At 34.8% G+C, this 22045-nt stretch overlaps 1 protein-coding gene across 1 annotated transcript; it reads left to right on the forward strand.

Moving 5' to 3' along the window:
- Positions 1–3188: 3188 nt before the first annotated feature.
- LOC111064161 (Golgi resident protein GCP60) lies at positions 3189–21876 on the forward strand. Its single transcript, XM_039437269.1, has 8 exons — positions 3189–3566; positions 4626–4767; positions 5125–5265; positions 7160–7264; positions 7779–7866; positions 10117–10309; positions 12170–12319; positions 21641–21876. Exons 1-8 carry the CDS (start codon positions 3404–3406, stop codon positions 21874–21876), a joined length of 1218 nt encoding a protein of 405 aa, XP_039293203.1. The 5' UTR covers positions 3189–3403.
- The last annotated feature ends 169 nt before the right edge of the window (positions 21877–22045 follow it).

A 22045-nucleotide genomic window follows, 5' to 3' on the forward strand; every position in this document is an offset into this window, starting at 1 on the left:
GAAAAACGATCTGGCAACATTGCGGAGCTACAAAAGGATATTGCTATGCCTATCTGCTTTGTTGAATGATAGACAAAGATAACAAAACCAATGTTAATCAAATACTGTCATTATAACGTGGACCGTGGTCCCGGCGCCTCCACCAATTATGTAAGGGGGCGGTGACACTTCCACTAAATATGTAAAGGGGAATGAAAAAACTATATGTAATATGTTTTGATGGTTATAAGATAAAACAAAAGGTGAACAATCTACTATATAATTTAATGCATCTTTAATATATATTTACATTTAAACAAATCAAGATTACTTTATTATAAGAAAACAATATTGAAATGAAATTAATGGGGAACCTACTTGCTTGCTGCTAAAGATATAATCTTTGTAGTTATGAAAATAAAAAAAAGAAAACTCAAAAAGGATAACACCTACCTTTTGAAAATGGCTTCCCCCTTTGGCATTCACTGGTTGAATCGCGACGTTAATTATTAGTTTAAAAAAATAACTGATCTAGTGAAATGGGTTCAGATCCCGTTTTATTCAATAACACAATTCTCTTTAACCTGCCCGAACTGCGACAGGAAAACTGTATTATAAAGCAAGAGCAAAATCTATCCTTTTGACCAGAACAGCCGGACTTTACTCACAGTCCTAACGAACGAACTCTGCCCCAAAAGCTAAATTTTGGGTATTAATATAAACTCAGTCAATGCCAAACATGAAAGCCATCTCAAGTACATATATCTATCAGTCGCACAAGCGCACACGTTTGTTATTAAAAAGAGAGAGAAGGCTAACGTTAATATTGACAAATAAAATAAACATGACAAAAGATTGTTCAAAGACAAATTACTGTTCATTGAACTTCTAATTCAAAAAACTCTAAAATCCTGATCAATATGAGATGAATATATGATTCATATATATGTCCCATATGACCAGGTGACAACCGCACTATCCCTTACAGACCAGGGTGTCACAATTGTGACACTTTTTTTACAATGCTTTTTCAACTATTAAACCAATTCAGAAGCTGTTCAGACCGACACCAAACGATTGTGGCAGTCTTGTAGAGCAACTCTGATTTTTGTGGGAATTTTTTGACGCTTATGTTGGTCACACTGCTCATCACTATCCGGAAGGTCAGTCAACTTTTGTCTGGTATGTGACTTCAATCACGAGTTGGCCAATAACAATCACACCCGTTCTTGAAACTACTTGCAATCACTTCAACAACAGCTGAAAGGTATGTTTTAAATTATTAAATAGTTGAAGATATTTTATTAATTTTTTTTCATTTTGGAAAACATGTGTTTAGACCGACTATCACAATTGTGAGACCTTGGTCTGAACGCCTCTCTAATTGGCAGAGTTGTTGCAAAAATGAAAAAGTTTGAATAAATCAATCTGCCGTTCTGTAACCAAGTATTGTTCTTCAGAAATGCGATTAAACTTATTTATAATATTCTATTTGTGATACTTTCTTGTTTTCTCTCTCAAAAATTTTCTATTGTTTTGGAATTAACCTTTTTCAATCTTGTATTCGTATTTCTTCAACAGGCTGGAGCATGATGGAAGGAGATGAAAGGCTGGGTGATGAGGATATCCTGCGACTACTTGACGATTCAGATGTTGAAGATCTACTCGGTGATGACAGTGATGATGATCCTCTCTACGTGCCGGAAGAAGATGGTATTTTGCCTGAAGAGGGTGATAACACTGATCCCGAAGAAGAAGGAGAAGAAGACGACAATCCAAAAATGCGAATTGTTTCGTGAAATTCCATAAAATTGAGAAATTATAAACCTCAACATGTTTGATTTTCCTATGACAATCAATTAAAAAAGTAAAAATGTAATGTTTTTCATGTTTTTATAACGATTTTTTCATGTTCTAATGTTATCCTTGAGTACAATAATATTTTTATATGGTACAATGCTATGATTATATAAGTTTTCAACGTGATTTGGGGTACTATTATATGTAAAATTGTTTATCTTAGTTTATTGTACCATTTTTATTGTTTATTTTTGCTCAATAAATTAGAAAATAGTGAATTGTCACAATTGTTACACTTTTTTTCTCGGAACCGTTCAGACCCAGGTCTCACAATTGTGACAGTACCCCCCCAAGGGCCCCCATAATAGGAAAAAAATATAAAAATTTTTTTCACTCATCTCTGGACATCAATAAAAGATTTATCAGAGAAAATTTATAGATTTATCACTTTTGTGGCTTCAGGTCTGTAAGGGCTATAGTGATCGACAGTGGATGGAGGAGGAGGCCTGGAATTCTGCAGTGAAAAAGTCTGTCATCGAACCCGTGTGAGTGGATATGATCTGCCGCGGCATCTTTTTGGTTCAACTGACTGAACAGATTCAGGACCGGGCGGAATGGGAGATACCGGAGAAATATATACCGCTGGGGTTTTGCTGATTCTCCCCTTCGTGAGATACAAACCATGGACCACATTTTTTAGTAATGTCCAATGAGTATAGTAGCTTCCATGGACGGCTTTGATAGAACTCAACGCAATACGATGTTATATGGCTGAATACTAGGCTATTTAGCACCATATTTGTACAATTGAAGCCTCTCATTTTTTACCACAGGCATAATAGTAGATAATTGAACGAGCGAGTTCTTACTTTTGACTCAAAGCCAAAGCTGTCCGTCTGTTGGTTTGTTTGCTTGAATGTTTTACAATAACTTTAGAAAGGACAGATAAATCAGCTTCAAATTTGAACACGTACTCTTCGATCCTTTTCACAGTTTGTTGAACAACAATATTGACTCATTCCTTTGTCCTTTTTCAGGATATAAAAGTAGCATTGAAAGTGAATAAGAAAAAAATTGTGATTTAACATTTAGCCAGCTAGTATTTATTGCATGCTAATTCCTATGATTTTTTATTCATTTGAAAAAGCTGATGCTAAATAATAAATATTATTAATAAAATAGTATTATTTGAGATAGAATTAATCAAGATTCAACAATTAACACTGTATCAAATCAGAGAATACCGGTATATTTCGGAATAACATGACTTGTGTCATAATTTTCACTGACTTAGCTGGTATGGTGTCAAAACTATTACTTAACGGTCAATCTTCACAACGTAGAATTGATCGATTTTGAAATATATGAATGCTTGATCCAATAACGACATCAAGATCGAGTGTCAAGTCACAGTATATATTCTGTGGTCAAGTAAGTTAATGTAGAGATTTATTTTAAAAATAATTTGCATTCATGACTTTCATACTCGATAAGTCTTTCCTCATAAATTTTGAAAAACAATATTAATATTTTTCTATTTAGAAATAAATTTGAAAAAACCTTGCGCTTGCATTGTCAACACTGATAAGTGATAAGTCTTCCGATTGCTTTGTGTTGCGTAAACATGGCGGATGGGAAGCTATCATCTTATCAAAATAATAAATCAGAAAGAATATCAAATTCCAAACAAAGTGAAAATAATGTGTCCAAAAACGAAGAAGATAAGGCAACTAAATGGGGTCTTCCTCTTAAGGAGTTATATCGCTTGGCTTTGAAATTCTACAAAGGTAATAATATTTTAGGTTATAATATAAAAATATTATTTTTATGATTTTGTCATACAGTATTGAATAATTATACGATTGTACAATGTACTATAGATAATAAAGATGTAACACTATTTTACACATTATTATAATCATATTTCCAGAATCCAAAAAGTTTTGAGATTATTAGTAGATAACAATGTTACGCAGCAATCTGCAATAAGCTCTCAGCTCATTAAAACCAATAGAATGCTCTGAAAAGCCGCATTTTATTATTGTCATTATTTCATTACCAAGTCACCTCACAGTTTAAAATTTGTAATGCTTTAATAACAATAAGAACGTGTCTTAAAAGGCTAATAATAATATCGAGTGACCTGGCTGGCTCAGGTATGTAACTGTCTGGTTTATGTCCTCAGGTCTGGTTTCAGAGTTGTCGCAACTGATTAATTTCAGGGTTTCTGACATGAACTAAAGACTGCTTTTTAGGCAGCCGGGACCGACGTCCTAACGTCTCTCAATTTTTTAAGTTATATGTCATTGAATAAATTTTTATTATATTGCAATAAAGTAAATAGTATAGTCTATCTATATTGAATAGGCTTTTATTACAAAAATAATTTTTAATTACAGTCGCGCCATGCTTTTTACAAGTAATTATTAATAATAATATCTCTGTATGTTGGACGGCACATCCAGAGGAGTTTATTCATAAATCCAAAGCTTATCAAGTTGAACTTTAGTAGTTAATCAAGTTGTATTAGTCTTGCCCAGTCTTCAAGAAAAAGTTAATTGTTCTTTGTACATTATCTTTATTACATATTTTTAATTATTAATTATGATTAGTATTCTTTTTCTTCTTCTTGAAGAAGATTAGTACAGTATAATGTAGTAATAACTGTAAATATTGTAGGTAGTCAAGTCTTCAACTATCTCTACCGTACATTACATTACCTTATAGGACTATTATTAAGTCAAACAACATTTTCATGTCATAGTCTACTTGGATTTGAATTTTTTCGTTTCCTAATCATTATTTTTATCAATACATTTAACAACGACGTTAACCTATTTTTCCAGAAAAAGATGGAAAGGCCTTTAATTTTTCTTACGAGGATAAATTGAAATTGGTGGCATTGACACAGCAAGTGAGTCATGGAAAATACAGTCAACAAAAGCTTCCACCGTTGGGAGCTTTTGATGTCATTGGAAGAGACCGAAGGTTAGTAATCTTGAATAAATTATTGCTAAAGCTGTTTTTCTATTGTTATGTACTATTAAGATTCTTAAAATTGATAAGTTGACAATGAAATTTGGTAAACATGGTTACATGTGATGTGAGTGAACTTGTTTATTTTAACCAGAATTAACAGAGAATCATTTAATGACTTCATGTTTTTTAACTAATCATGTTCAATGTATTTCGTAGCAATGCTTCTGTTGTTTGGCGTCGTTTAACCGCTATAAATTTAACAGATTAAAGTGCAACCATTCCTATGGATTATCTATTGCCTATACTCATGTCTTTCTAAATAGAAGTGAAACTTATTTTTGAAAAAAGTTATGTGTTATTTTGCAGGTTAGCATGGCAGGCATTGGGTGATGCATCCAAGGTGCAAGCTATGGACTGCTTGATAGAGCTCGTGGATGAACAGTGTCCCTTATTCAAAACTTTCGTTGATGCTTATAAAGCTGACCTTGAAGAGCGAGATAAGATTAGGTGAGTAGTTGATGTGTTTTTGGCAATTAAATACCAACTATTACCTACCTGTTAACAACTTACTATTCAACTACTACCAATAACATTATTATAATAATGTTTATGGATCGATTAACATGATTTGCGTACTTGAAAAATGTAAAAAACCCTTTTCTTATTTTTTGCTGAGGATGATTTCTAAATGAGCTCTAGGCTTGTGCGTGGGTAATGAGACGAATGATTATGAGAGATGAATGGATTAACAGCTTTAGGTGTTTTTCGAACCACCGGGAAGCGATTTCTAAACTTGAATGATATTTAGAGAAGTTTGGCTGTTGAATTGGCCACCCTTATAACGGGAGTAGTAGGCGCATGGAGGTAAACTTTTCCTATCGATAGCATAATTTAACTTGAGATAATGAAACTTGAAATAAGGTTGGAAAACATTTGGTGAATGTGCTATATTTATCATGAAATAGATGAATATTCATTATGAACTAGCTGGCCCGGTGATTTTGTACCGCCAAATAGTTGATGCATCTCATGACAAACTTTAGCTGGATGCACACCTGAGGAGGCGCGATGCCACATTTTGCATCCAGGTGCTTCTTGCTCATTGGTTTGAATGGAAGAACTCACACACACTGAATCGGGCATTGCGTGGAACGGTGTGTTAAGGCAATCTCCATAAGATCAACACTTTGTATAACCAAGCCGCGCCTCCTCAGGTGTGCTTAGCCTTAGCTTAATCTGAAGCACTATATTTTCATGAAAATTATCCAGCAATCAGTATTTACATTAATATCTCAATATGGACTTCCTACGTGCTTAGTTAGTTGTGCAGCAGTTGTATTTTTAAATATAGTTGAATGCAGCTTGCTGGGAAATTGAATGGTATATCTTCTTACTGCTGATTTTCCCGTGCATATTCTAAATTTACAACATTTCAAGTTCCACGACCCAAGTTTGGACGTCGTTCGTACCGCGGCATTATTATTAGAATTAAAATTTTGTGAATTAGTAAAAAGAGAATAGAAAAACAGATCTACCGACGACTGTTGGATGATGCAATGATTATAACAGCTGATTTTTATTTCCTTGTGTGGCCAGTTCACAAATCTTCTCCCATAAGGATTATATGCAAACTTTGAAGGACCGTAGAAAAGTGTCCTGAAGTCGGATTATAAATTTGATTGGCCATAAACCTGGTACTGAACATAACGAACACAACTAAAAAAAATCATCAAATTCGGTGCACACATAAAAAAGTTATTGAATATCAAAATTTGAGGCTCGATTTTTATTTATATAGATAATATCTAAAATTCTCAACTCTACGCATGAATTGTTGAAATGAATTCTACAGTATACTATTACTCAGTGATGATTCAATTTAATTTATTTTCCTCATAATTCTACAAAACCACAAAATACTTGAGTACAATAAAATAATATTAAGGTAAATTACATTTTTTGTTCACATTGTAACATATTGAAAAGTGGAATCCCCCAAGAAGACTATTCGTTTGTGAATATGGGAGAGTTCCTAGAAGCAGATAGTACTAAAATGAATTAATAGTTGTGGTAAGTACATAGATAGCCTACTAGAATGATACTGAGCGCTCTTATAAAAGTATGGTCAGTATTACGAAATTTGCTTTGTGAGTTCACAATATTGCGCTCACCATTTGAACTTGTTCTTTCAAGTATTAAAATTGGAATGATTATAGAGTAGAATAATTAGAAATGTGTATATATTGGAGTAGGAGTAGTTTTGGGATTAAGCTTGCTGTGCCTTTCTTGAAGGTTTATGATTGTATAATGTGAAATAAATTACTTGGATTCTCAACCAAATTTTATTCACTATTTTACTGCCGTTAACATTTAATTATCTAAAATCCATTATTTTTTCTAGACGAGAAGGAGAGATTAAAAAGAAGAAAGAACAGGAGAAGCGACGTCTGGAAGAAGAAATGCGATTGAAAGAAGAACAAGAACTTTTAAAACAAGAATCACAGAGGTAATTAATTTTTTATTATATATTAATGTATTGAAATGTCCTAATCGTTGCGTGTCATCTTTCTTCTTTATTCTTGCTTTTTATCAGTGGGGAAATGTTAATAGCACAAGCGGCGGAAGAAGGAATGGAGTAGTGCGCATGCGCTCCATTTCTCTTGCTCCCTGTTTTGCACAGACAGGACAGCCAACTATACCATACTCTCTACAAGTCAAACCTATTCTCGTGATTCACCATCTTTATAAAAACATAAACTATCGTTGAATTTGGTTCTGAATATTTTACATTTTTTTTCTTATACATAATAAATAATAATAATTATTATTATTCATTATCATATATGATGTGTAATTTTATACATCATGGACTGTGACTGTAATGGTGTAATTCCTTAGAGGCGTTCGAGCAGCGCAGCTATAAGCTGGAAGCTATTGACGCAGAGCTTCCTGCTTATAGCTGCGCTGCTCGAACGCCTCTAAGGAAATGCACCTTTTGATTTGAATTTGATTGTTGACAGGAGGCAGGTTCAGGAAGCATTGAACCAGCAAACATTTATGCAGTTTAAGACTTATGCTGAACAGCAATACCCTGGAAATCCTGAACAGGTATCCGCATATATTATTCTATCTTCAGTGATTTCTTATTTCTTTCCTTGTTTTATACTTTTATGCAACTGGAACTCATCAATCGAAGTTTTTTAATTTTTTTTCTCAAAAAATGAATTACCATAATAAAGTAGGTACTACTTGCATTATCTTACAGTGGACATAAATAATTGGTCAATAAATAATATCTCTGATGGGATCTGAAATCTTGGATCTAATAGTTTAAAGTTTATGAATATACTCCTCAACAATCAACTAGGAATCACATTGTATATCATATTGTTTCAATAAATGTTTTGGCATTTCATTTTATTTTGTAATGTTATTTTCCCATGTTGTAAAATTTATATTGCTTTTATTATGTATTTCTAAGATGCAATTTTTTATTTCTGCCAATAAAAAAATCATTTCCAATTACTTCAAATAAGAATGTCAGGAACAAATCATTCAATTAAAATCATATTATTGATCCTTCGTATTCCAATTGATAAATATCTTTCCTCTACGAGTTTGATGATAGTATACTAATATCACATATCTTACTATTTGGTCAAACTCTATAAAGACTTTCTATTTGAGAGCCGATCTCTTCTACATATCATTTATGGGATGGGGTTAAAAATCGGGTCCCAGTAGTTCAGATCCCATCTAAAGCTGTAGATGCATTCATCTATCCTCATCATCCGTCCCATTACCCAGGCACAAACCTTAAGCTAATGTGGGTATCATCCTCAGCAAAAAGAGAAAAAAGTCGCTTGTAAATTTAAAGAGTAATCTTATTCCTTTTTGCTGCCGTATAACACCTACAAAAACAACCATTGCTAATACTCTGGAAAACTCTAGAAATCGAATACTCTAGAAAAATGTGTTTGGGATCGATCTTGTATTTATCTACAATTTTCCAAAAAGTAAAAGTAAATTCGTATGGCTTTTGTTGGTGGGGAGTCCCTTGCGGGAAGGTCCCACCGCCTGAATATATAATTTAAGCCGTCAATGGGCCTTACGACTGTCATACTTCAGCCGGGACCGACAATTTAACGTGCCCATCCGATAACACGGGAGTGATCTGGTTAAAAAACTTTTGGTATTGAGAGGGTTTGAACCCGGGATCTCTATGCTGCTACGCAAGCACTCTATCCACTAGACCACGGATCACTCCGTAATACAATTTTCCAAAAGATAATATTACAGAGATGATTCAAATTAAATGTTCCAATTATATTGAAAAAACTATGAATGCACCAATAGTTATTTGTGCAACTAGTGCGCAAAGTGACAGTTTGCTGCACCGAAAGAAACGTTTACGCCCGAGCCGTAGGCGAGGGCGGAATGGTTTCTTGAGTGCAGCAGAGGAACTTTGCGCACGTATTTCACATTTAGTTTTTCCTACAGTTACCATTGAATATGAAAAGTGGGTAATTATGGGTAAAATTGCCTGAAATCCATCAAATGTTTTTCTGTGTAATTTTATTATTGATAAAAACCTTAATCCTAAAATCCCAAAGTCCTCGTTGTCCTTGGTTATAATATCTACTTAATAATTTGCGCGTTGTGCTTCGTTGCACCTCTGCTCACTATAGCAGCCACAGCAGTCACTGTTACCAACTTCATTTTGATTTTGCTGCACTGTTGCTCCATATAACCTACTAAGTATTTTGCGTTGCCATGTTGCAAATCTGGAGTGCAGAAAAATTTTTCCCGCACTAGAGCGGAAAAGTGATTCTTTGCGTTCTGTAATCAGTGCAGCAATGTCCACTTTTCAACGTAACTGTAGGAAAAACCAATTTCACATCAAGCTACTCACAGAAGCATCACGTTTATGATGGTGTATGATAGCATAACCACCTCTAATACAAGGCCCCGGCCTACGATATTGCAACGTCGCAGTGTAGGCCTACAATCTAATACATGATTGGTGGAAAAGATCAGCTGGTATTTTTCCAAAATCTTTTAGTAGTCCTACACTGCGACGTTGCAATATCGTAGGCCGGGGCCTTGTATTAGAGGTGGCTATGATGATAGTGTTGTATGCACTAGTATGTGCACTCCTTTTGACGCTCGGACGACATCTGCAAAAATGTAGGGTCCACACACCATGGTTTGTGAAAATTACAAAAGTTCTTGGTGTTTAGACATCAAGTGTAGTGTGAATTCTTCATAACATATCGATTCTCAAGCTTTATAATAGTATAAAAGGATAATTTTATCTTGAAAGTTTTACATGATCAGTGTGATTTTGTTGTTGTTTAGCAAGCTGTGTTGGTGAGGCAACTGCAAGACCAGCACTATCACCAGTACATGCAGCAGCTGCTACGCACCAATCACATCGAACTGCCGCTCAGCGACAACGAAGAGACCGACGACATGTCTCAGGCCAACTTGGCCGCCAATGGCGACAGCGACATTCCTCACGAGGAGCTGGAGCTGGAGAGCGAGGATGAAGGTCAGTTTTCTTGTTTCTGGAAAAGCGAACAATCAAATTCATAACAGAAGTGGCTAAGCAGGCTCTATTACTATTATACAGAGTGTTTCAGAAGTAGTGTCGAACATTTTAGGGTATTGTTCCTGGATGATAGGAGACTACAAATGTCGTATTTGAAGTGTCCAAAACTCAGCGGTTATCCTTATAGCTGCCATTTTGTTTTTTTTCACTTAAGAATTTTTATCTCAAGAACGAAATGTTGTATTGATCTGAAATTTGGCATGAATATTTATTTAAAATGAAAAATGTTCTATGTAAATTTTCAAAATGGCGGCCATTTAAAATTTTTGATGACAAATTTCACGAAAACCGTTCACTTTACAGAAAAATTACAAGAGACAGAAAAGTTAGCAAATTTTATCAAGGATACCTTATTTATTAAGATTCGTCAAAGAATAACAGATAAATTAATTATTTTCGTACAGCATGAATGACCACTTTTCACCATTTGAACATCAATATAAGATTTTCAATTATAATTACCTATTGTATTCAAGATGAAGGTTTGAAACTCGGTATGGCTCCATATGGTCATACAGCTGATTTTACAATGTTTTTCAGAAGATATTGTTTGTCTTTGAACGGTTTTTTGTGAAATTAGCCATCAAAAATTTAAAATGGCCGCCATTTTGAAAATTTACATCGAAAATTTTTTATTTTATTTTTTAAAGTTGCATATTCATAGCATGAAATATTCATGCCAAATTTCAGTTCAATACATTTCGTTCTTGTGATGAAAATTCCTAAGTGAAAAAAACAAAATGGCAGCTTTAAGGATAACCGGTGAGTTTTGAACACTTCAAATATGACATTTGAAGTCTCCTATCAACCAGGAACAATACCCTAAAATGTTCGACACTACTTCTGAAACACTCTGTATAAAGCCCTAATCTAACCTAATCAATCAGTAATTCTTGTTAATATTAATAACGAGCACCTGTAAGTCCCAACGCAGTTTCTTGAGTGAAACGAAAGTGCTGGACTATTCTGCTGCCCAGGAAAGGATTCAGCTGTAGCATGAGAGTACAGATGTCACTGGCATAAAGCTCCAGGAGCAGAGCTGCCATATGGCAAGTGGATGACTCTGAACCGCCTCAGAGCTGAATGTGCCTGCACAAACTGGAGGCAGATTGACGATCCGCACTGCAACTGTGGTGATATCCAGATGACCACATCTTTAAATGCTGCCTTTCTCCAGCATGCACAAGAAAAAACCTTTTTGTTTTCTATTTTATTCTACTTATAAAAAGATTTGACTTACATCTTGTGAATAGAAATTCCTAGTGATTTCCAACACTCTCACAGATTGAATTAATTTCAATACTCTGAATGTACTTTTCCATTAAAATTAAATCGAAATAATGTTTGAAATTTGAATACGGTACGAATGTCTCAATGTAAAGTTGGTAAACTTGAATACCATTTACTCTAAAGCCGTGTCCACACTGAACAAATGTCCGACATACATGTTTGTTGAACCAGTTTGGGCAAATTTTATTATGTTTGACAAACAATCTTTGCCCGTGTGCCAGTGTTGACGCTTCACCAAACAACATATTTGTAAGTGGGGAGAACAGGTTTTATGTTTTACATCTGTCAGCACTGAAAATGTTTGGAAAAACAGTAATTTATTGCTTGACAAACAATGATTGTCCAAACTTTTTAAAATGTTTGTCCCTGAGCTCCTCAACAAACATGTTTGCCGAATATGTATGTCGAAAATTTGCTCAGTGTGGACACGGCTTAACATTCAAATAAATTATTCTGTTTAGAAAATAAATTTGATTTTTTTGATAATCAAATTGTTTATTGTGCGTTTAGGAAGCTCTCAAACTATATCAATGGCTTCAATGTGGACCAGAAAAGATTTGAAACCATTCAAAGATTCTATCAAAAAAGAAGGCGGAGACTCCATTATCAGGGTTGGCCATGGAGAAACTGTCACGGTAATTTTTTCTTCAATAATACTAAGCAAATAGATAAATTGGAAGCATGGGCCGAAGAAGTTAGTTTTAAGTATAGGGCCTTTAGTGAAACGTGAAGTTTCAACAGGTGACCAATTCTTTAAGAAAATGTATTTTACATAAATGGAAATTACTGAGATATTGCATTTTTCAAATGCTAATGAATATTATTATTAAACGAAAATTCAAATTAACATTTAATTTGAATTTTCGTTTAATAATAATTTAAAATGTATTTTCGTACGGTAATTCAATGGTCATAAATATATGCGTAAAACGGTTGCCATATTCTGTACAATAAGTGGAACATATTTTTTGTACATAACATTTGATAAATTTCCTCTATTAGAATTGTGCAATTTTCAACTTTCTTATGACATACTGCAGCATATTCCATGAAATTCATAATGAACTCGTTGTGTTTGGGCTGGTACATAGTGTGGACTAGGTGGAATAGTATAAGGTTGTGTCAAATTTGTGGTACGGGGGCGGGATTTATCCGTTTGTAGAAAATGACGCCGTCTAAAAACAAAGCATTCACAGCGTTCATCGCAACTCTTGTAGTGCTACAATGGGTTCTGGGAACACGGTAGGACATAATTTTTCCAGTTCCAGTGTTAAATTGTTCCATGTCACGTGACTACCTATCTGTGACTGGTGCAAAACTACTTGTTCCCGTAGAAAATCACTTCAAAATCCTTAGTTCAAGCTTTTGGGGCGCACTTTTAAAGTAGATTTCCACAAAAGTATGTCTTTCTCTAGTGGCGTAAATGGACAATGGCTGTTTCACTAACTTACCTTCTAGAAAAGTGTGCACGTCATCTCTCTCAGATATCCTATAGGAAATGAATCATTCAACGAATGGTTATCAAACATAATTTTGCTGGTTATGTATTCTGTGGCTTTGCTATGGTAGACCAACAGGCAGACGGTCCGTCCGTCCTATCGATCAATGGCAGCTCTTCGATTGTGGTACATTCTGAATGCACCGCGGTCAGAGTGCGAGGCAGGATTTATTTACCGTTAATTGGATTTTGGAACGTTTACTGTCAAAATGGTTCCCATGGGACGCGGAAGTTTCTACCGCTAGTCACAATTCACCACTTAGAACACTTTAACGTGTTGCCAGAACGTGCACAATGTTGTTTACGGAGCAATAAGCCACACTGCTCGATTCACCATAACAGCGAAGCTTTTCCAACAAAATAGAATGATTCACACATTCGAATGCCTTTGATAAATCGCAGAAGATGCCGGCAACAAACTGCGATCCATCAACAGCCAATGAGAGACTTGATATGAATTCATAAATGGCCCCAGTTGTATTCCTGCCCTTACGAAAACCGTACTGATCCGTGTGAAGTAAGTTGTTCATGTCACAAAATTTAATTAATCTGGAAGCAGCTGCCATTTCATAAATTTTAGAAAATACTGATAAAATAGCAATTGGTCTGTAATTACTGAATTCGCTTTCATCGCCCGTTTTAAATATTGGTATCACGGTTGAATATTTTAGAAAGTCCGGAAACACTCCACTTCTAAATGAAGAATTAATCAGAGACACCATTGGCTTTGCTAATGATAACACACAAATTCTGAGCAGGAATGGAGGAAATTCATCCCAGCCAGGTGTTTTAGATAAATTTATTTTTTTAACTAATTCAATTATCTCTTTTTCTGTAACTGGTTCTAAAGATATGAGCAAGTTATTTGATTTTGGATATGTTCTACAATAGTTTAGAGCTTTGTGTATGTCCGGAATAAGATTTAGTGTGCTACAAACGTTGATAAAATGTTCATTGAAAGAATTCAAAATATCATCTATATTTTTATTGGTAAATACCTTTGTTTGCTCTCTATCATCTTGTTTGATATTTGTTCCCTCCCGAACAATCTTCCAGGCCATTTTAGTTTTGTTAGATGCATTCTTTATTCTGTTGCTATTATATTTTATTCTTGCAGCTCTGATACATCTGTTAAGGACTCTCTTATAATTTTTGAAGTATTGCAAAAATTCAAAATTGTTATTATTTTTAGTCTGGTTATGCAATTCTCTGGCCCTCGCACATGATATACGAATCCCTGGTGTGACCCATCCTTTAGTTTCTTGTGCGCTACTTTTTTTTTGTTGTACATCTTTTAGGGAAAGATTCCTCAAAGTGTGATAGTACTATTCAAATGAACACCTTGTATAGAGTATTAGAATTAGACGTTATATTGAGCATATTATATAGGTCTGTCCAGTCTTCTTGCCAAGAAAAGCTTGAATTTGGAGATGTTCTGTTTAGAAAATATTCTTATAAGTTTTGTACATTTTTTGAATTTTTTGAGTTTAATTGAAATGATTTAAAAGACGTCAATGTATTATAAGGAAACTGAACTAACTGTGCTGTGTGATCGGACAAACAAGTTTCAATTATTGAATTTTTACACATTAGTTTGTTTATTGCTGAGTCTGATGCTATATTATCTATGCATGTCAGAGAGTCCTTTGCAATCCTAGTTGCCTGTGTAAAATGTAGGGTTAAATTATAAGAGCTTAGCACTTCACTTAGCCTTGAACAGAGAAGTGAGTTTTTTAGTGTATCTATATTAAAATCTCCACTTATTATTAGTTTGTGTCTTGGGAAATTTTTTGGAGCATAACTCTAACAGCCCACTAAGACGATCAAAAAATTTATTTAATGAGAGTTTGGAATTTATAGGTGGTCTATAAATATTTATGACAACAATGTTCAAAATCCCTGTTATTTTAATACCGCAGCATTCAAAATATTGCTCTAGATTGAACTCTGTACAATCTTTGATTGGTTCACAATCTATATCCTGCCTAACTAGTATACAAGAGCCTCCTCTAATTTTCTCAGATCTACAGAAATTTGAAATAAGTTTAAAGTTATGGAATTTATTTAATAGAAATAAGTCACCATCTCTCACCCAGTGCTCAGACAGACAGATAATATGAGGCCTAACATTTAAATTTTCAAAGAATAAATTAATTTCATCTAGTTTGTTAATTTGTGTTATTCCCTGTACATTCCAGTGTAATATATTCAGTTGATTATTTTGTATATTTCGTCCATTCCTCAAAAATTTTCATCAAAGAATCAGATGATATACTTTCAATGTCACTATCATTGACTCCTACAACATTAAAGTTTACAGGGCGTGCACTTTTCTGGGATTGTTTTTTGTGTTGGGCGAGTCATGACTGTTCTCTATCATAGAGTTGTGGACCGAATCCGGAGTCTGGGCTGGGACTGCATCTAGGCCTACTCGTAGTCTCTCACCAGTCATCTTAGAGTTGATCCTGTCGCCATCAATTATAATCCGCTTTGTGACCTGCGTCAGTAGATGAACCAACACCGCCTTTCCTCGTCTGTTTAGATGAAGACCATGTTTGGCAAAATGCCATCTCTTGAGATTGTTTAATTGCAGCTTATTATCTTCGTAAACGAAAGATTAAAAGACATCAGGTTCAACCGATGGTCGCCTAAAGAGCATTTCAAGGGGAATTCAGTACCATATTTACATCATTGCTTGAGGATGAAGATACATGACCGTGATCAAAAATCAAAAAATCAAAATCGTTTATTTATCCTTAATAATAACAAAAGATAAAAACTTGGAAATTAGAATTAAATTAGAATTATAATACACAGTATTAAACTAAATAATACAATAAAAATAAGATTCCACAATGGTTTACGAAGACAAACTTCGGTTATTAACCATTCGGTGTCAATATTTTTAGACATTTTACTTGAATAATTTAGGTTATTTACTATAACAATAATAATTAGTTAATTGTTTAGATTGAAATATTTAGGTTAAGTCGGTTTTTTGTGCTTATGGCGCTATCGGACAACTGAACTGATCAGTATAACTTTGAACGCTTCTATTTGCTGCAATAGCGCGTCAGTCGACCAACGGTCTTCGTACGCAATGTAAAACGCATGGTCCTGACCGTGCGCATGCGTGCGGTCAGTCCTGCTCTGTACGGATACATGGAACATCTATGGAAAAGTCAAACGCGACTGACGTACGCACTGACGGTCGGTCGAGCTCTGTAACCGGCCTTATTCCCTCAATCCTTATACATTTTGAGCCGGTTCTTGAGGTCGGGATTTAGCTAAGTTCTAGACTTTTAACAGCTGGAGTCTGGGATGGAGCATGAGATGCCAGCAGATCTTTTACTTGATGAGCTCAATGACTATTTTGTTGTCCCACCTGCACAGATTGCTACAGCTGATTTTCTGCACGACCAACTTGTTAATCAATGTCAACATACACCTCCGGAAGAATCATTCTTTTTTGAATATGTGTTTCCTGCAGAAATCTCTCAGAATATTCTTGCCATCAATAAAAATTCCATGGGTGTGGACAGGATTCCTATAGATTTTTATAAGAAACTACTTCCCACCATATTACCTAGTATTACCCATATTCTCAATTTTTGAGAATATATTCGCATTGCTCCTGATTTATGGAAGCAATCAGTGGTCAAGCCTATACCTAAAAAAAGAATGCATGTATTCCTGCTGATTTTAGACCTATCAATATCCTATGCTCCACGATATTTAGATGAAAACGGTAGGGGTCATGAAATGTGTGCGCAGTGGCCAGCCAGCTAGATTACGTCATCGCCACCAACCGAGGTTTTCAACACCTATAGGCAATTTTATGAAGCTTATTAGTTAGAACCAGATGATTGTATATAAAATGACGTCAGCGACACCGGAAATTCAGCACAAACATGCGCGTGACACCTACCGTCTTCTTCTATATACCGTGCTATGCTCCATCTCTAAAGCCTTTGAGCGTACTGTTCATAGGCAAGTTGTCAGGCATTCGGCTGGCTTTGAATTTTTTGTAAAACATCAATCTGGTTTTCGACCAAATTACAGTACCTGTACTGCTCTTCTGAAGATGACAGATGATATCAGAGCTGCAATGGATGGAAGGCTACATTGCTTGTTCAATTCGACTTCACTAAAGCATTTGATAGTGTCATTTGATAGTGTCAATCACACCCTTTTGCTCCATAAATTGAAAAACCAGTGTCAATTTTCTGACTCTGCGGTAAGGTGGTTTTCTTCATATCTTTCTGATCGCCACCAAGCTGTTAGTGGAAATTCATACAACTTTTCATCATGGTTACCAGTCAATGAGGGAGTTCCCCAGGGATCAGTTTTGGGACCCCTTCTCTTCTCAGTATACATCAATAATGTCTCTATGATATTTTCTCATGCCAACTACCATCTCTTTGCTGATGATTTGATAATATATTCCCATTTTCCTGTGAAAATGGATCACATGATCCATAGATCACATGAATTCGGATATTGCTAGACTGGTAGAGTGGTCTGATGCACACGGGTTGAGATTGAATCCAGTGAAAACCAAATGTATGATTGTTGGTCATCCCAGATTGACGAATAACTTGGATCTGGCTAACTCTCCGGCTGTGGTCATCAGTGGTATAGAAATACCATATTCTCAGTGCCTTAAGGTTCTGGGCATCTTGATTGATAGTTCTCTGAGTTGGCATGAGCAAACAACGCATGTGTGCAATAGAGTCTTTAGTGGAATGCATCAGCTTAAAAGGATCAGAAACTATTTACCGAAATCTGTTAGAGTTACATTGGTGGACGCTTTGATCCTTCCATTTCTCTTCTACTGTTCAATTGTCTACGGTGATCTATCCGATGAACTGAATGATCGATTGCAGAGATCCATGAATTTCGTTGTGAGGTTCATATATGATGCAAGAAGGGATGCACATATTACTCCTTTCTTCAACGATCTTAACTGGCTTGAATTGAAGGAACGAAGAAAATTCTTCATTCTATGTCTGACATATAAACTATTGGTTCTAAATGACGGTCCAGAGTATCTTCGTGAGGCTTTCACCTGTATGACTGATGTAAATCCACAATGTCGAACAAGAGCTCATCGCTATAAGTTACAGATACCTCTGCATCGTACAGTATTTTTTAATAAATCTTTTGTTGTTAAAGCCTCAAGAGAGTGGAATGATTTGCCTGATCATATAGTTCTTTGTGGTTCGTTTAAACTTTTCAAAAAGAAGTTGTACCAGCATCTTGGTAATTATACAGTTTGAGGGGGGATGACTTGAATCGTTGTAGGTTTGAGCTTGTCAATAATTTGATTGTAAATTGGAACGTACATAGACTGTTAACATAAACTTCAGTTTGAGAATATGTTTTTGTTATTCTCAGTTATTATTAATTTTTCTTTCATTAGTATTATTATTATTTTTTAATCTTTTTTATTCCATCTATATCTGTCTGCTTGGAAAATCAACAAATTCTATATAATGTATTCATGAATTTTCATTAATTCATATTCATATCATTTCTTCTATTTCTCTTCTTCTTCTACTTTCTCATCTCTCTTACTTTTCTCCTTATTTCATTCTCTACTCTCTCTTTTTCATAACATTATCTTTATTATCTACTTATAATTATCTTAATTTATATTATCTAATTTAATTCTATTTTAACTTCCAACAGTTAACTGTTTTTATTTGTAATACTTATATTCTTTTTTATTTGAATACTGTTGTATCTTGTTTACTTGTTTTGTATTGTACTGTTGTTTAGTGCAACGGGTCTATAGAGACCTAGCACGTCATAATAAAAATCAATCAATCTGGCCTGGGAGTTTGCCACCGACAACTACGACATAGGGTTTGGTGTTTACTTTGAGTAAACACCAAACAGTGTGTCATAAGTTTTAATATACTAAGGGCCGTTTTCTGAGCTGGGGATTAGGCAAGTTCTGGACAGCTGGAGTCAGAAAATTGGCTTTCCGAAACGGGGCTTAGTCGCAGTTTTTATGATAATATTTTTTTCATTCTATAATTTGAACATTTTTCCATCACGAAAGAGAAGAGATTGATTGATTGAGTACTTTATTTTTGTAGATTACAATATAATACTGGCTTATACACTTATATACAATAGCTTACAATACAGCAAAATTATAGATGAATTTACATAATATAGACTAAGAAAATAATTATTGAACTGTATATGATATGAAAAAAGCAATTTGGAATAACTATAGATAATATTGTTATGCATCTACATAAATTGGCGGAGCTTTGGACATATCAATGTCCATTCTTCGGAAAGAATATTCAAAATATCCTTCCCACTAACTCTCTACCAAGAGAGAGAGATAGAGAAGACTCTCTTCTCTCTTATTGGCTTTCCGAAACGGGGCGTAATCCCTTTCCACGTTTAAATTAAATTTCGAAAAACTAGAAAATTGAACACAAAATAAAATAAAGAGGAAATAGTGTAAAGTTTCAGCTATTTTGAATTATTCAGGAATGTTTCATTTCGTCAAAGAAAAATGTTTTCAATTTTAGAAATGAAAAAATAAAGATCATAAAAACTGCGACTACGCCCCGTTTCGGAAAGCCTATTTTCTGACTCCAGCTGTTTAAAGTCGAGAACTTAGCTAAATCCCGAGCTCAAAAACCGGTCTTTAGTATATTAAAACTTATGACACAGTGTTTGGTAATCTCTTACCACATCTTCAAGTTTTAATCATATTAATTTATCAGTTTTTCTTTTGAATTCATTCAACGGCAGTTTAATCTATGTCACCACAGCCAATGAACGAGTCGGTCGAAATTGTTTGACGTCATTCAAACGCGTTAAAGTTAATAGGTGTTGGATCAATTTGGCCAAACACTTGCAAAATCATTGAAATCCAGTATATTGTTAATTTAGACTAAGTTTGATGGGGATTGTAAACGTATAAAATGTGAAAGTTTAATTTGTTTCTCAACAACACTTGCAAACCACTCTTACTATCTTGATTAAGAAATAAAATTGGAAATTGGCGCGATCTAATGTCGTTTTAGTTCTGACTTGAATAAGAATACTAATATTTTATTGTCATGAAACAAAATCAATTTCAATAGGATTTGTCAACAATAAACAGTCATCTCTAAAATATACAATTTAATAACAATAGAACAATACAAAATCGGTGGGGTAAATTTAAGTTTTAGTGTGTGGCTTTTAAATTGATTAATCTTGAATTTAATTTGTATTTGATACAAGGTCAGTTAAATACAAGTATTTAAAATTCACCTACATTACTGTCCATCTGTATGTTGAGGAAAGCTCTGTTTATTTCATTTTTTCTGATTAATAAATCTTACTGATCTGTTTAATAATTTGATTGTTTGGGAGGATATGTTGTGGTAATTCTCCATAATAAGAAAAATACACTGATATTGGCCGACTATATACTTTATATATACTCTATATACAGAATGTCCCACGAAAGGTGTATCATCCGACGACCATATTATATTCTACATGAAATTTGCAAAAAGTCCGGTAAAATTTATCAGACCTTAGTTTTCGAGGTATGTAGATTTTTCGATAAATAAATAAAATAAATATCTTTATTTGCAATCGGGGCCACACCCCATACAAAGTCATAATCATCATGATACAAACAGACAAAATACACAAACAATATGGAAACATTGATTATAATTACAAACAGGATAACACAATTCATTCAATTGAGTGAAACGTCATGATTAAATTATTGCTGCGATTGTTAAAAAGGCTCACTGCTCAACCTGTTACGCTTAGTATCTCTGATCTTATTTTGAGCGCCTCTACTGTAAAATTGTACACGGAATTTATTTTTCCTACACTCAAGTTGGATAGCAGTACCATTACTTTATCTGCGTCATTTACAATATTCTGAGTAAATTTGGCAGTGAATTGCCTCCTGATGTGGCAATACATGGGACATACTAATAAAAAATGTTCTACGGTCTCATCAGTTCGAAGGTTGCAGATTGGACAGTGCTCTTTGCAATTTATCCAAATACCCTTCCCTTCAACATACAGGTAAATACTCAGGTCGTTAGCCAATCTTAGTTGGGATAAACAACGAATCTTCGAAAAGGCCAATCTGAATCTGAACTGCTCACCTAAAATGAAATTTGGATTCAACTGCGTGTATCTGGGAGAGGATTGGGAATCGATGGCTCTTCCTACATCTAAGTTGTACAGATTACTACAGATTTTTCGATAATTTTGAAAATCATCAATAACTAGAAAACTATCAGTCATGATTAATTTCACGAAAACTAATCACAATAAAAAATTAACCGGCTTTTGTGCAACCGGACCTTAATGTTTGTTTAAAAGAACTCATAACATTTCAGATCACGTTCTTTTACATGCACTGTTGGTTGAAAAATATGTTGCCTTCCAGCAATTGCAAACTTGTCCATTCTATTTGATTTGGTTGTTGGGTACAGAGTTGCCGGACGACGTGGAGCGCGCAAACCTGTCGGTGGCGAGACGCATGGAGGCAGCCGCCAACCGACCGCCGCTGTCGATCATCGTGCCGGTGTTCCGCCGTGACTGCCAGGACGAGGTCTACGCCGGCAGCCACTCGTACCCGGGCCAGGGCGTCTACCTCCTGAAGTTCGACAACTCATACAGCCTCTGGCGCTCCAAGACGCTCTACTATCGCGTCTACTATACACGGTGAATAAGAAGATGAATTCAAAACCACCAACTAAAGTAGCTAACCTTTAGCTAGATGAAGTTTTTTTCATTTTTGAATGGATAATTGGATGAAATGATCTGAAATAGAATAAGAAGATATCCCATGGTATAGGGCGTTTTGTCCCTATTTTCACTGTCAACTATCAACATAC

Source organism: Nilaparvata lugens, chromosome 11 (assembly GCF_014356525.2).
Source record: "Nilaparvata lugens isolate BPH chromosome 11, ASM1435652v1, whole genome shotgun sequence".
Lineage (NCBI taxonomy): Eukaryota > Metazoa > Arthropoda > Insecta > Hemiptera > Delphacidae > Nilaparvata > Nilaparvata lugens.

Bases quoted from the DNA above. Each gene is read 5' to 3' on its own strand.
- LOC111064161 (XM_039437269.1), top strand. From the start codon at position 3,404: ATGGCGGATGGGAAGCTATCATCTTATCAAAATAATAAATCAGAAAGA. The intron at 4,768-5,124 runs GTTAGTAATCTT...GTTATTTTGCAG, and splicing joins GTCATTGGAAGAGACCGAAG to GTTAGCATGGCAGGCATTGG. The intron at 10,310-12,169 runs GTCAGTTTTCTT...TTGTGCGTTTAG, and splicing joins GCTGGAGAGCGAGGATGAAG to GAAGCTCTCAAACTATATCA.